Source organism: Phymastichus coffea, unplaced genomic scaffold, assembly GCF_024137745.1.
Source record: "Phymastichus coffea isolate CEN01 unplaced genomic scaffold, Cenicafe_Pcof_1.1 PCOF00055, whole genome shotgun sequence".
Taxonomy (NCBI): Eukaryota; Metazoa; Arthropoda; class Insecta; order Hymenoptera; family Eulophidae; genus Phymastichus; species Phymastichus coffea.
The window spans coordinates 1522799-1536583 of NW_026706866.1; the positions used below are offsets into that span (position 1 = coordinate 1522799).

Consider the following 13785-nt stretch of genomic DNA (forward strand, 5'->3'; position numbering starts at 1 on the left):
GAAAGTAATATTTTCGTTTATTGTCAGATCTAAACTTTGACTCTTGCATAGCTTTTATAAGACGAATTACGCTGAAATCTGATAAATCAACAGTTTCAATAGCAATGCGTATTTTACGTAGACTAAGGTATAGTCTTCAATGTATTTTGATCCACAAAATTCATATCTGTAGCTTAAATTCACGCTATCATTTTATTTTTTATCGTATTCCAAAAAATCATGAAAATGACGGTGTTGTTTCATTTTTAAGACATTAAGCTTTTCTATCGACGAAAAAAGAATGTTACGGGCATCATCGACAACGGGCCCCACATTTTTCAGCTGCAAATAAAGAAAGACGAAGTGAAAGAATTAAGAACGTCTATCCTACTTGAAATTATAAAAAAATCGAAGCGAATTAATCGATTGCTTCCGAGGAATGGCTGATATAGCTGTAGTCGTGTATTATTCAGGCATAATATGCACGTTAAGTAAAAACGGGCGCGTATCGAGAGAAAGCGAGCTGTTCTGCACGTATTGCAAATGCACATGAGCGAGTACGTATTCCAGCTAATCCATTACCACATGCGACAAAACGCATGTGCGGTACTATACGCGCAGTAGCGTACAGCCGCCCACCAATTTCCCCCCGGGCAGTCATCAATTTGCGCGACGCACGCGAACCGTTGCACGCACGCGGATCCATACCGTTCTCTGTCTCTTCGTACCAAAATAGTTACTACCTGCGTCCCACGCGACATGTGGCTCCTTCGCATAGGTGCGTGCAACCTTGAAGGACTGCCGATGGCTGCGCAGGATGTACACGCGCTCTTCTTATTTTTGTTTTTTCTTTCTTCCTCGCTCGTGGTACGTTTGACCTGACATGGATATTATTTACCGTACACTTGGAATTTGGATATTGTGTCATTTCGAGCTTTCAAGTTAACGATTATTACGAGCTATACTGACGTACATACCCTGCGTTTGATAGCGTAGGAGATGATATAGGTGTAAAAAAGCGGGCAGCTGTATCGTAAGGATGTGGGTCCGTGTCAGCGTCTTCGGCTCATAAACCAGGCGGTAATTAAACAGCTCGAAGCGCTTCCCCTGTATGCTCACACGTGCGTAACCTTGCCCTGAGAGACGAGCAAAAGTGGTAAGATTTAGAGCCGTCTGAGCATCCAAGCCGTGCCGCCGGTGTCCCGCTACCGCCTCTAGATTTTTTGCGATTTCGTCTTTGCTTTGCGTGTCTCGCAGCGCTGAGTGCTAATGGAAGCTCGATAGTTGCGCCCTCCGTGCCCCCCCCCCCCTCACCCCGCTCCGAAATGGACGTCAGATCTCGGTAGCCCATTGCGATTGATTGTCCAATCGCTTATTACGTCTCGCATCGATGCGCGGGCTTGCAAGTCTAACCGCGGGCAAATTATATCGTATGTTCACGGCTATAGGTAGAAATACAGAAAATGGAAAAATTGCAGATGTATTCATTGTTCGTGGCGCAGCGCGTGATTGAACTCCAGTCTCATTGTTGTCGACACACCACACGCCAGCGTGGCCATACATCACATCGAATAGTCACGTAATAGCTGTGTATCTTCCCGCGCACATACTTGCGATTTAGTATTGAACGAGCTTCTTTGATGTCAACATAGCGCACGCTTCACTAGCACCGAACAAACAAAGCATCCCGAGCGCGCCTCGAGATCGTTTCGCAGTTGTCAAGCTGTTCACGCGTGAGTCTCTTTGTGCCGCATTTTCTGTCGTCGCTCTAATTTGTCTTTCTTTCGATGTGACTTTTGCTCGTTTCATCGTCCAGACAAATAAGAACAGCCCGAAGATTTACGCCTTCTTCTACATAGAACGAGAATTCTAGCCGTTCCTATGAGTTACTTCGAATTAGCAGTCCAGAGAATACTTTTTTCCTTGTTAATTGTCTTAGTCGACGCGTCGTCAGACAGACCCTATGCGCAAGAATATGGCTTAAAAACTTGAACTATAGTAGCCGAAAATATGAAGGAACGAACAAAGCAAGGATGGCTTTACCAAGAAAACTTCATTTGAATTTTTGTATTTCTGTAGACAATATATTTACTTGGGGTGAGATTGAACGTGTGATGCTTACATCCGGAGCTATAGCATGTTCCAATATAGCATGCATGCAATATGAATTGCAAGAGAGAGAGAGAGAGAGAGAGGGTTCACTGACAAACGGCTTCAGTCCGCGACGTACATTGCGCTCTCTCATCGATTAGTTTTATATATTTATGCGAATTTCATCCGCTCCTGGCTTTTGAATAAATTTCTCATCGAGACACGATCGCGGAAGTTATATCTGTTCGTCCCATTGAGCCCGACATCGAAATCACATATAGTAGGATCGGATAATCGGTTTCGATCGAAAACACGAGTGAGCTGCGTCGCAATTAAAAATGACGAGGCGAAAGTTGATCACCACGCCCTACCGTTACTCGGCACCGATCTGGCGATCGATCAGGCAATCGCATCCGAAGCTGACTCGCCGCGCGGTGCGAGCTTGTGCGGCTCGCGCCTAACGTAGCTCCTGCACATATATATTTTTAGCGCCTCGTCTCGCTCGCGGCGTATAGGCAAGGCAATATTTATCGCCAGGCTCGCTAGACATCTCTCAATTGCCCAATGAAGATTCCTGGCAGGCTGCCCCGGCGGACGCGGGCAGCGCCGAGACACGTCCGTTTAACTTTAGACTTTGCGCTGCCGGCTCCACAGGCCCAATTAAAACCGCCTCTCGTACGGCCGCTAACGACCAAATCGGCTCGGCGCTCCATTATCCCACTAATGACAATCCGACCGACGAACTTCGGCCGGTGCGCTCTTGCTCGCGGCAAGAGCTTTTCGCTTGTTCATTTTAAAAGCTCCTACGTAATTTCTTTCCAACATTTTCCAGCCGTCTCGCGCGCAGAGCTGTGACGGCCGGCTAAAGCGCGATATCCTGCTAATTGATATTTAATAAATGCGAGCAACATTGTTTTCTATATTTGTCGAAATGCATACACTACATTAAATTAAAAGACAACAACGCAACATCCCCACTCGTACACTAACTATAATTAATCATCCTTCAATTAGCAATGTCTTCTTTATCCTTGATGACAGTGGCAAATTAAATCAGGCGCGGCTGATTGCCTTTGAAAGAAGCTCGGCTTTGCCAGTGAACATTGTCAGATCTATAAGTTAATTAAAGACATTGATTTGTAGCTGACGTATCTATATAATAATAATAATAATCCTCCGACTGCAACTATAAATAAAGCACTCGATTTGCAATTCCAAAACAATGTGGCATCGTTATTTTAATTATCGAGTCTAGCGATTTAGGCTTAGATCGCAATTTCATTTCGAAATCATATGAAATTTTAAAGGATCATTTGTAATTGAACATTAAATTCAGCAGACAGTTATATACAATTATAAACTTGAGTTTGCATGAATTATTTTCTCGTCTGTCATATTTCTGGATGTAATCGCGTCGTTGTATTCGATCGGTTTATAGGCAATGGAGGAATGGAAGATCTTTTTTAACGTTTCGTTAATCTCCTCAGGAAACAAAAAAAGAAAAAAAAATTCACAATAATCAGTGCTGTAGGTCAGAACAGATACATTTTGTCAACGATCACTACTGTAGGTCAGAACAGACAAAATGTATTTGTTCTGACCTACAGCACAAATTGTTGACAAAATATATTTGTTCTGACCTACAGCACTGATTGTTGTGAATTTTTTACCGGAGAGGTCAATGAATCTATAAACCTGAGGCCATTTTATTATAAATAGCCATCGTAAAATTATATATTGATTATTTATTTACAGATACTTTGATGCGGATTTAAATAACAACAAAATACCTGCATTAGAACTGGATTGGAATTCGTGTTGAATATTAAATGCAGTGCTTTTCTGCTACTATTTTGGATATTTCAATGGGATAAAATATCTGGGATGTAATAGAAATGTAATAGAGACCCCGTTACAGCGGTGCTTTATGAGATACCACTTGACGTTATTTTGGACGTGAATTTATTTGTTTCTGTGAAAAGTGATTGCGGTGATAGAAAGTCGATCTTGGGAGTATAGCGATTAATGACGGATTCGCCGCATTGGGCAAGCGTATACGTGCGGCCGAGGAGGAAAAGAAGCAAGAAGCGAAGTCGGTCCGAAGCGAGGCCAGGCAGGGCTGGATCGAGCGTCGGCTAATTGCGGCCTCGCGAGCATCGACGATCGACTCTGCGTACGCGTGTTGGTGCGCGCGTGTGCGTGCCGGCGGGTGGCGACCCGCGCGCACGCGGGGGCCAAGATGGCGATTTCGCGCTCAAGGGTTTGCCGAGCTCGCCCCATTGGCCCCGCGGCCACCAATGCGCACCGAGCTGCTCGCCGCCACGCCTCCGCCTCGGCCGAGCTCTCGCCGCGAGTCGAAGCTTGCGGAGCCGACAGCCCGACAGTCGGCCAGAGACTCGGCTCCGCTCACCTCCTGCCTGGCTGTCGCTGCGAGCTGCCGCTCGATACGATCCAAGCGACGAGCGCGCCTGGCCGCGTAGAAACTCTTTCGCCGATCGAAGCCTCCTCGCGCTCGATATTGGCGAACGATACAGTGCTGCCGAGAGTGAAAGTGCACCGTCGGTCTTCGCCAGGCGGAAATGTTCTGTCTTGGAAGCGCGGTGACTGGTGCTAAAGTTGTGCCGCGCGATCGTTCGCGGTCGCAGTGTTGGTAATCAGCTGTGCCGGGGACCGAGAGATGAGCGCCGCCTGATCGGGCCGAGCCAGCAAAGTTGGAGCGAGCGTTAGTCAAGTTACCGGCGAGCCGACGATGAAGGAGATGGACTCCGGTGTGGAGGAGACCGACCTGGACGTGGGCTCGGCCAGCGAAGAGACGGAGACGATGGATCTGAAGATCCGCGCCAATCCGAAGCCGTTCAGCATCGAGAGCCTGATAGGCAGCGCCGGCAAGGCCAGCGGGCAGGGGAACGAGGACGAGGAGAAGGGCGGCAGCGCCAGCGAGGAGAGCGCCAACCGACTGCTCTACCAGCAGCACTGCCTCGCGACGGCCAGCGGAGCTCTGCCGGGTAAGTGCTGGTCTTAGCGCGACGACGGCGGCGGCGGCGGCTGCGCTGGCGCTGACAGGTTGGCGAGTTTCGCCGCAGGTTTCGCGATGCCGCTGAGTCTGTACAGCGCGTGGCTGCAGCCCATGCGGATGTACGGCGGCGGCGCGAGCGGCCCCTGCCTGCCGCCGTCGCACCTGGCCAGCTACCCGTCCAGCCAGCCGCACCAGCAGAGCCACCACCTCAGCCAGCTGAGCCTGAACCACCTCCAGGGCGCGGCCTACCCGGCGGCGGCGGCGGCCGCGCGCCTCCTGTCCTCCGCGGCGGCGGCCGCGGCCGCGGCCAACTTCACCGACGACAGCGAGGACGAGGGCAGCCTGTCGCCCTCCTCGCCCTCGGCCCACGACCTGACCAAGTCCCAGCACGGTGAGTGCGCGCTCGCGCTCCACTTTCCCCGCGATCACGCCGGTGATTCAGCGGCGACGCAGGACACGCCTAATTGCTCTCTCTTTTTTTCGCTCGCGAGCGCGGCGGTTCATTCGCCTCGCTGCTGAATAAGGAAACGGCAGAGGTGTGATTTCACTCGGTCGATGCGTCACTTACCAGTTAATGGGCGCCGCCTAATTTATGCGTGTGTTGTAAGGCTCCGCTTATTTGACGAGCGCGTATGCGAGACGCGCGATTGCGTGTTTATGGGCCCAAAATTTCTCCGGGGCAACGGTACGCGGCGCGGCGCAGTCGATACCCACGACGCTCGATTTCTCAGTGACTCACGTCGCCGTCGCGGCTAGCGCCTATAGCGAGCGAGCTCGGCTTTACGGCTTTTCGACGTGGGTGAAATGTATTTGGGCGATCAAAAGGATCGTTCAACCGGCGACGGGTTAATTGGTTCGCCAAAGAGCTTGGCTATTTGACATGCGACACAAACCTCGCCCGCGTTCGATTTCTGGGTCCTCGACGTTTCCCCACAGCGACAGAGAGAGAGAGAGAGAGAGAGAGAGAGCACGTGGGTGAGCAGGTATCCCTCCCCACTCCGAGGAAATTTGATATTAATTATGCAACGTCGCGGCATAATGAGGTGTTGGCGAGGAAATAGAAACGCTTGTCTATTGATTTTGGCGTGATAAATAAAAGCCGATTAGCCGCGTCACTTTCGTTTAACATACAAAAGACACATTACAACTACCAGTCTTCCAGCTTTGTTTTACAAGCGCACGGACACGATATTAGAACGTGATAAATCGCTGTTGTCGGAAATGATCAATTGGAAGGCTGCGCTCGTGCAACTTGAACGAAATCTTCAGGCTTTTCCGGCCGTAAATTTTCGCTGGTTCTCGCGTATAAACAATGCAGACAGTCTGAAAAGTCTCGGCTGTTGAAGCTTTAAGCAAGGCTGAAAGGAGCGCGACGATTGATTATGCAAAAGAGCTACCGTCGAGTGGCTGTTTTAAAGCTGCAGCCAACCCGACATTTCAATGAAACGCTTTAGCCGCGGCGAAGATCACAGGGCCGCGCTGAATTTTCAGCGGCAACTCGCGTGCGCTCGGGCCCGCGATTGTTGCAACGTGGGCTTTGGCAATTGTTATCGGTAGATTGCCAAGGCATTAGTATTGAGAAACGGTTCGCAAAATCAGCGAGAGCGCAAACGAAACTAAGCATTGCTCGATGCCGGTGGAAAAAGGAGGCGAGCCAGTGTATTTTAATTGCCTGGCGTCGCGCGCGCGCGTGTGGCTGCGGGCGGCTCCTGTTCTGGCTAATCGGACGATGTGCCGCGAATGCCCAATGCCGAAGCCGCGCGCGTTAGGAAATCAAATTGACGCAAGGCGAGCAGTAAAAGCGATGACGTCCCGCGTTTTAACAATAGCGCCGGCAGCGCGTTTTGCCGTCGTATCGCGGATCGACGTGCTCTGGCCTCTCAGGAGGCGGCCACGGGTCGCGCAAAACAAAGAAATACGTTTGTCGAGCCAAATCAGAAGTTACACAAGGATTATGGCGGTGGGCACGGGCCGTAAAGTTAACGGCAGCGCCGAGAGGCGCTCGAAGGGCCGGGAGCCGGGGAGACGTTTCCACGCGGGGGAAAGAGGAGAGCAGAGCCACAGCCGAAACTCGCGTCACGTAGGCAGAGCGCGCCGTCCGTGCGCGAGTGAATGGGCGATGAAGCGTATACCTACCACACGCGCGCCTTCCTTCGCCTGCTTATTTCTCATGCGCGACACGAGGGAGCTTCTGGGAATCTATATCTCTCTCTGTCCGTCTGCGTGCTCGCTGCTTATGACATACCTGCGTCTCCGGCTGCTGCTTCCTCTGCCAGGGCTATTCGCGGCTGGCCGCGCCGAACGTAGACACGGCCGAGCGTCTGGCAGCTCGTTATCCGCGCGCCCGACCCGAAAGTCCTGCCGCTACGTGTTGTCGCTCGTTAATAGAATTAATCGCGCATCGATCTCGCGCCGACTGCCGACTGCCGGCGCTGACGTCAAGAGCCTCGGTCTCGCTAACCACCGGTCCGCTGAAAAATTCATGGCTGCAGCAGCCCTACACCCGTTTCATTTACATCTATAGCCCCGCGCGCGCCGCCGAGTATCTCGCTCTCTCGCCAAAGGTAATTGCTTCAGACGGCCAATCGATTTGCCGCCTCTATATAGCATCCGCCAAGCTACACGCTTATATTCTCAAATACAGGTCATCGATTCCTTCTGAACACTCACCTACAGTCTCGGCGAGCTTTTCATCCGGCAACCTCTGATCTGCGTCATTCATAGCGATCGCAACCACCAATATTCGCTCGCGGCTAAGTAAATCACCGAGCTATCCTCATGCTATCCTTAATGAAACACTTCCGTGGCGGATATAGGAAATTAACGGAAGCTGCGAATAATTGTCATCCGCGGATAAATGCTATATATGTATATATATAGCACTTATCCGATAATTATTTATATATATAATTATCGTGCATTCATTACTAATGCATCAAGTTGCACTTTAAAGTTAGATTTACTGCATATAAAAACGATAGCTCGTGGCGACAAATTAAAATTTTACTATAAAATATTTCTCATTGTTAAAAGTGATCGTCAATTAATGCTATAGCCGACTGATTCTTTAACAATAGCTGCATATTGAACGGCTCGTAAGACTCTGTCTATACTATCACAATGTTGAAAATTAATTCGCGCCTCACGTTGCAAATCTGCATGAAACACGCTGAACTGCCAGATGCAATAGATTTGGAAACGTCAGGATCGCGAGTGCAAGATAACCCGAAGCGAATTTGGATTGACAGTGATTTTTCATGGCGAAGTATCGGTCTATTTTAACATGTGTCAGTTGCTAATAGGAGCACATCGAATTATCTTACTGCAGCATGTAGCATCAGAGTATAAAGACAAAGAAAGGCAGCGAAACAAAGAGCAAACACACTCTAAAAATAAAATTAACACTTGCTTGAGAGCTTGAAAATGATGGGCATACAGACGGAGGGTACAGGGTGATCCTTAACGATTGACCTTATTTCCACGCGGAGCACAATTTTCATACATAAATACCCAATAACTCGCGGTATTCCTCCCTTTCTCTCTCCGCAGCGACGCATTTTATAGCCTGCCATTAAATCTACCAACAGCTATAACCCTCTCGCGAAGCAATTAAGTACTATACGCTAACTGCGACTTTTTATCGCTGTTGAATCCAGCTCTTCCGAACGCGAACGCGCGCGTCGCGATGGGTATGCCGTTTTCGTGTTAAACATTCAGAAGATATTTCTCGTACCCAGCATACTTTGAAACAAAGGAACAGCCTTGTGGCTGAAAATCTTGCCGCTGTGGTCTATGCACGCTTGAATTGTTCATGTCGAACCCTCGATTTCGCATCAATCTACAGTCGACGATTTGAGGTTCATTTTTGCTTCGCTAAATCGGAATCTCGATGGGTGTGTGGCGCTGAAATAGCTCGTGCCAGTTCGTATGTCATTTTGATGAGCGAACGCGCTGACGACCGCCGATGCGAATCATCGAACGAGTGTGCCGGGCAAAGTTGCAAGCTTAATCGAGACTGGAATGCAGCTCGCTCCTCCGTCGCATCCGCACGGGTGCTTTTTTTGACGTGGCGCAGGGCGCAACGAGCCGCGGCGACGTGCGTCAGTCGCGCAAAGTACAACGGCCAATCTAGAAAAGCGAAGTCTTCCGCGCGCGCAACTGATAGGGAGGCGATCGATTAGTGTCTTTATATAGCTATCAAATGTTGCAGTGTAAAGACGCAGCGAGCTCGCCGCTCGCGCTCCCATCCGCTTCCGCGCGACGCGGACTTCAGATCGAAATTTATCTCTCGGCTTAATTATTCAGCGCGATATTTAGCGAGGCCGTTTAACTTATGCTAGACTGACGCTGCTCTCCATCTCCTCGTTGGCGCAGCCCAATCTCCCGTCTCTGCACTTCGCGTGACGATAATTGCTTCTTCCAAACTTGCGCGACAGTTGCCGACAATCACTGCCTCGACCCTATAACTTTTACTTTGTCTGGCCAACTTGCAGCATTGCTTTACCCTTCGACTTGCTTACGCGATTGTAGAACACGCGCGCATACGTATATGTACATACATAGTTTACTCACCAAACTCTATTCGTCTTTGCGATTATTGTTTACATGAGATGTAGAAAGCTTGAAACAGCTCTTCTGTATGAAATCGCAAGCATTCTCGAAATCTTTGACACTCGAGATAGGATTAGCTTTGCAGTTTTGAATAAGAAAAATAAACAAGATCTGATATGCGACTAGTGGCCGTAAGAAAGAGCCATTGGATTTCAAGACGCAGCTTGGAGAATAGCGTCGATTACGCGATCGAATCACACCCGTAAGATCTACACTTGTCGCATGTGTAATCAGCTGGCGATCGATAATCCATCAAAAATCGAGGGAAAAAAATGCCTGACTTCCTCCCGTGCCAGGCGCCACCACCTATTGGCGATTCAGCAGGCGCGGCTATCGAGACGCAGAAATTCATCGAGCGGCTGATTTATCGGTGTGGTTTTTCAGGCTCGGAGAACGGGCGTGCCTCGGCGGACAACAGCGAGGACGAGGGCGCGACGACGGGAGGGGCTGCCGGCGACGCCGACTCCGCCGGCCAGGCCGCTTCCTCGGGGTCCGCCGGCGCGGGCAACAAGGCGCGCCGGCGGCGCACCGCCTTCACCTCCGAGCAGCTGCTCGAGCTCGAGAGGGAGTTCCACGCCAAAAAGTATCTCAGCCTGACCGAGAGGTCGCACATCGCCCACGCGCTCAAGCTCTCGGAGGTGCAGGTAAGTCGCTCGGGCGTGGGGGCAAGCGAGGTCGCTGAGTCTCGATTGCCCGGATTGCAGGTGAAAATCTGGTTCCAAAACCGCCGAGCCAAGTGGAAGCGCGTGAAGGCAGGCCTGACGAGCGGCGGCGCGGGCAACCCGGCCGGTCGCGGGGCAGCGGGCTCCGGGGCGCAGTCGGGCGGCGGGCCGCGGATCGTCGTGCCGATCCCGGTGCACGTGAGTCGGCTGGCCGTGCGCTCGCACCATCACCACTTGGAGAAGTGCCCGCAGCCGACGGCGCCCAACGGGAGCAGCGCCGCGGCGGCCGGCCTCAACCTGACGGCGAGGATACCCAGCTCGCCCTGCCCCAGCGGCGGCGGCGGCGGCGGCGGCGGCGCGCTGAGCATAGGATCGCCGGGCGCGCTGAGGGCGTTCTCCGCCCCGCGACCCTCGAGCGCCGGATCGGCCAGGTAGCCGAGCGCCTGAGCGACGCCAAGCGTCTTCGGCCCGGACGCGCTCGTTCGGCGCGGCTTCGAGTGCCAAAGCGAGTAGCGATCGTCGGCGCCGCCGACTTGTCGGAGGTGAGCGCGCGCGAGCGCGAGGCAGCCTACGAGCACTCGAGCATCGCGAACCCTCTGGCAGCCGCGCGTGCACGCCACTCCGCGCTTAATTCGAGCCGCGTATACAAATCGCCATTTCAAATGAATTAATGGACAAATCTTGTACACCTATCCCGCCGAGACTCGCGCCGGGGAGCGAAGGGCGAGAGCACAAAGGGTGAATTATGAATACATATTCGCCGACGGGAGCGAGAGAGCGAGCGCTGCCGCACCCACGATTCGCTTATAGACCATATTTTTCGCTGATCTTTTGCGGGATATACGGCCGATTATTTATGGCTGTACTCGATGTATTTTAAATATTATTTGCTCGATAATTGATCAATTGCACTCTGACTATTTTTTCACTCGACTCAGCCGGACATGTGGGATATTCCTGTTGCATCAATTCACCTCATACATTTAATAATCAGTCTAAATTGAGCCATATACCTATTGTACGTGTGAAGCGCTTCTTCTGCAAATAATTTCAACAGCGCCGTCGTTATTTTCAAACTCGATTGCAATGAGCTTCGACTCGCGTTCTCTAATTATCTTATGATACTGCACACTCGGCTGCACGTGACGGGCCGGCCGCGCCAATATAATGGTTCAAATTAAATTAAAATACTTCATTTTCTCACGACTACACCGTAATCATAAGACACGATAGCGCGAAGCATCGTTTCAGTAGCGGCGGTGCCATAGCCTGATTATCGAGATACCGGCAAACAATCTCGGAGGACTTTTAGTTGGTCAAGATGTAGCGTGAACTACATGTAACGTGTTTAATTGTGAACACAATAACGTCATTGTACATATAGCAGTAACGAGATGTAAATAACCCGATGAATTTTTGCCAAACCGTTTGAATATTTATACGAGTGGCATTAGCTATGAGATGTTCACGATGTATATCACTTACTAGTATTTTTTTACAATAATTTTCGTACGTTTAAAGTATTATTATCGGCCGCGGACCGATGCCGCTATACGCGAAGAGGCAGAGCGAAAAGAAAACTGGCAGTGTCGCGCGTATAGCAAGATCGACCTGTGCGTTTGCCTGTACATAAATATACATATGACTTATACTGTATGATTATGTAACGTATAGACGACCACGCACAATAAGCGATAATCTCTCGTGGTTGGGTAAGTCGAATTACACCTTGATGGTGCACACAAAGGCCAAACCGAGTGGAGGCACCGTTGCCTAAAGGCACCGCGCATTAAGGATCTGTATTAAAAGCGAGCAGGCGACGTCAACCGTCGTCATGTACGAAAGCGCAATAAAACATGTTACCTATACTGCAGACTATCGATCTCCTATCTTTTTTCATATCCCATCAATCAAGGCGGAAGACACTATTTATATTGAGCGCGCTATTTCTAGGCCGAGCTATTTGTGCGCTCGGACACTCATGGGATTCCGGAGATAATGAAACTCACAGCAGAAAGGGACAAGGAAGACAAGAGCGCGCGGTCCGCGGCAGTAGCCAAGGTGAGTGGTGTGAATGTCATGGTAAACAAGATCAGCTGCCGCACACTCGAGAAATCAATAATGGCGCCGATCCCCTATTGGCCCGTGCACAAAGCGACCTTATGAATAAGGATTCCTCGCGCGAGCGCTGACAAACGGCACCGACCCGACTCCTCCGCTCGCGCGCCTCCCGAAATTCACGCCTCTCCAAAAGCACAACACGCACAGCACGCGCGAGGCCTCGGCACAAAGGCAAGATCTATGGCGCGAAAGGCGTGATCGTCGCACTGTGCGCGCTGTCTCGTATTTTGACAATTCGTCGCTGCCGCCACGGCCGACTCTTCCCAGCGGGGCTGCTAAACTGCCGCCGCAATCCGCGGCGCGGCATAAGGACGAGGAGCAAGGTACACGGGTGCGTATCCGCGTACGCTGACATAAGGCCTATATACCTCGTGGGCGTGACGTCCCATATGTGCCTCTGGCGATCGCTTCTCTCTAACTGCTCGTGGCGCGCGGGGATCATCGTCGCCGATGCCGACGCCCGTTTGCCGAGCTGACAAACATCGGCTCCGATCGCGCGCCCGCAGTTTCCCGAAAAATTAGCGGCCCGCGCGTCCGAAGCTCGATTAATTCGCGCGGCTGTCGCGGTTGCGCGCCGCGCGTTGCGACCCCCTAATTACGCGCCGCCGGCCGCGCGCACAATTCGCTCGGAGGCGTTCTCGCGCGCCAGCTGCGAGCGAGCAGCGCGCGAGCCGCGCGCGTAATTCGGTGGGCATGATACGGGCGACGCCCCGAAACTGCTATATACGCGCGCGCCGCAATTACAGTCCCGCGCGCCCGATTGCTTTCGACTCTGTAAACAATTGCCGCGGCCCTCGCGCGACTCTCCAACGACAATTCCCGCCCGAGCGTGCGCCATCTCGTCCATCTTTGTCCATCTCGTCGTCCTCCGTGAGCGCATATTTTCCGTCACCTTTCGCGGACCAATTGCGCCGGCGAACCAGTCGCGAATCGCGTTAGCTTGTTTTTCGTTATCCTTCTCGGCCCTTCGAGCGACCGAGCGAGCAAATGCAAAAGCGTCGTGGCGCACGGAAGCCTCATCGATCAGCTCGAGGTCGATGTCTGTTGACGCGCTCAGCTGCGTAAAGACCGCGCACACATCGAATAGATCGAGCGAAGAGACTGTTCTCGTTCGGGGGAATGTCGCGTGTTTGTTCAAAGCCCCCTAGTCGCGCCGAGGTTTAATCAATTACGACGGCAAAAAAGGAACGAGTCAAATGAAATTAAGGAAGATAATCAGAGAACGAGTGGCGGCCCGATTCGGGGCGGGGAGGGGGGATTTGGGAAGGCTGCTTTCGAAGACTCTCGGAGCCACAATGAGAGCGA

General features: G+C 51.5%; 1 protein-coding gene across 1 annotated transcript; it reads left to right on the plus strand.

Annotated features, from left to right (window-relative positions):
- The first annotated feature begins 4471 nt into the window (after positions 1-4471).
- Positions 4472-12226, plus strand: LOC131665923 (homeobox protein unplugged-like). Its single transcript, XM_058938175.1, has 4 exons — positions 4472-5075; positions 5154-5477; positions 10082-10341; positions 10402-12226. Exons 1-4 carry the CDS (start codon positions 4820-4822, stop codon positions 10792-10794), a joined length of 1233 nt encoding a protein of 410 aa, XP_058794158.1. The 5' UTR covers positions 4472-4819; the 3' UTR covers positions 10795-12226.
- Positions 12227-13785: the final 1559 nt, after the last annotated feature.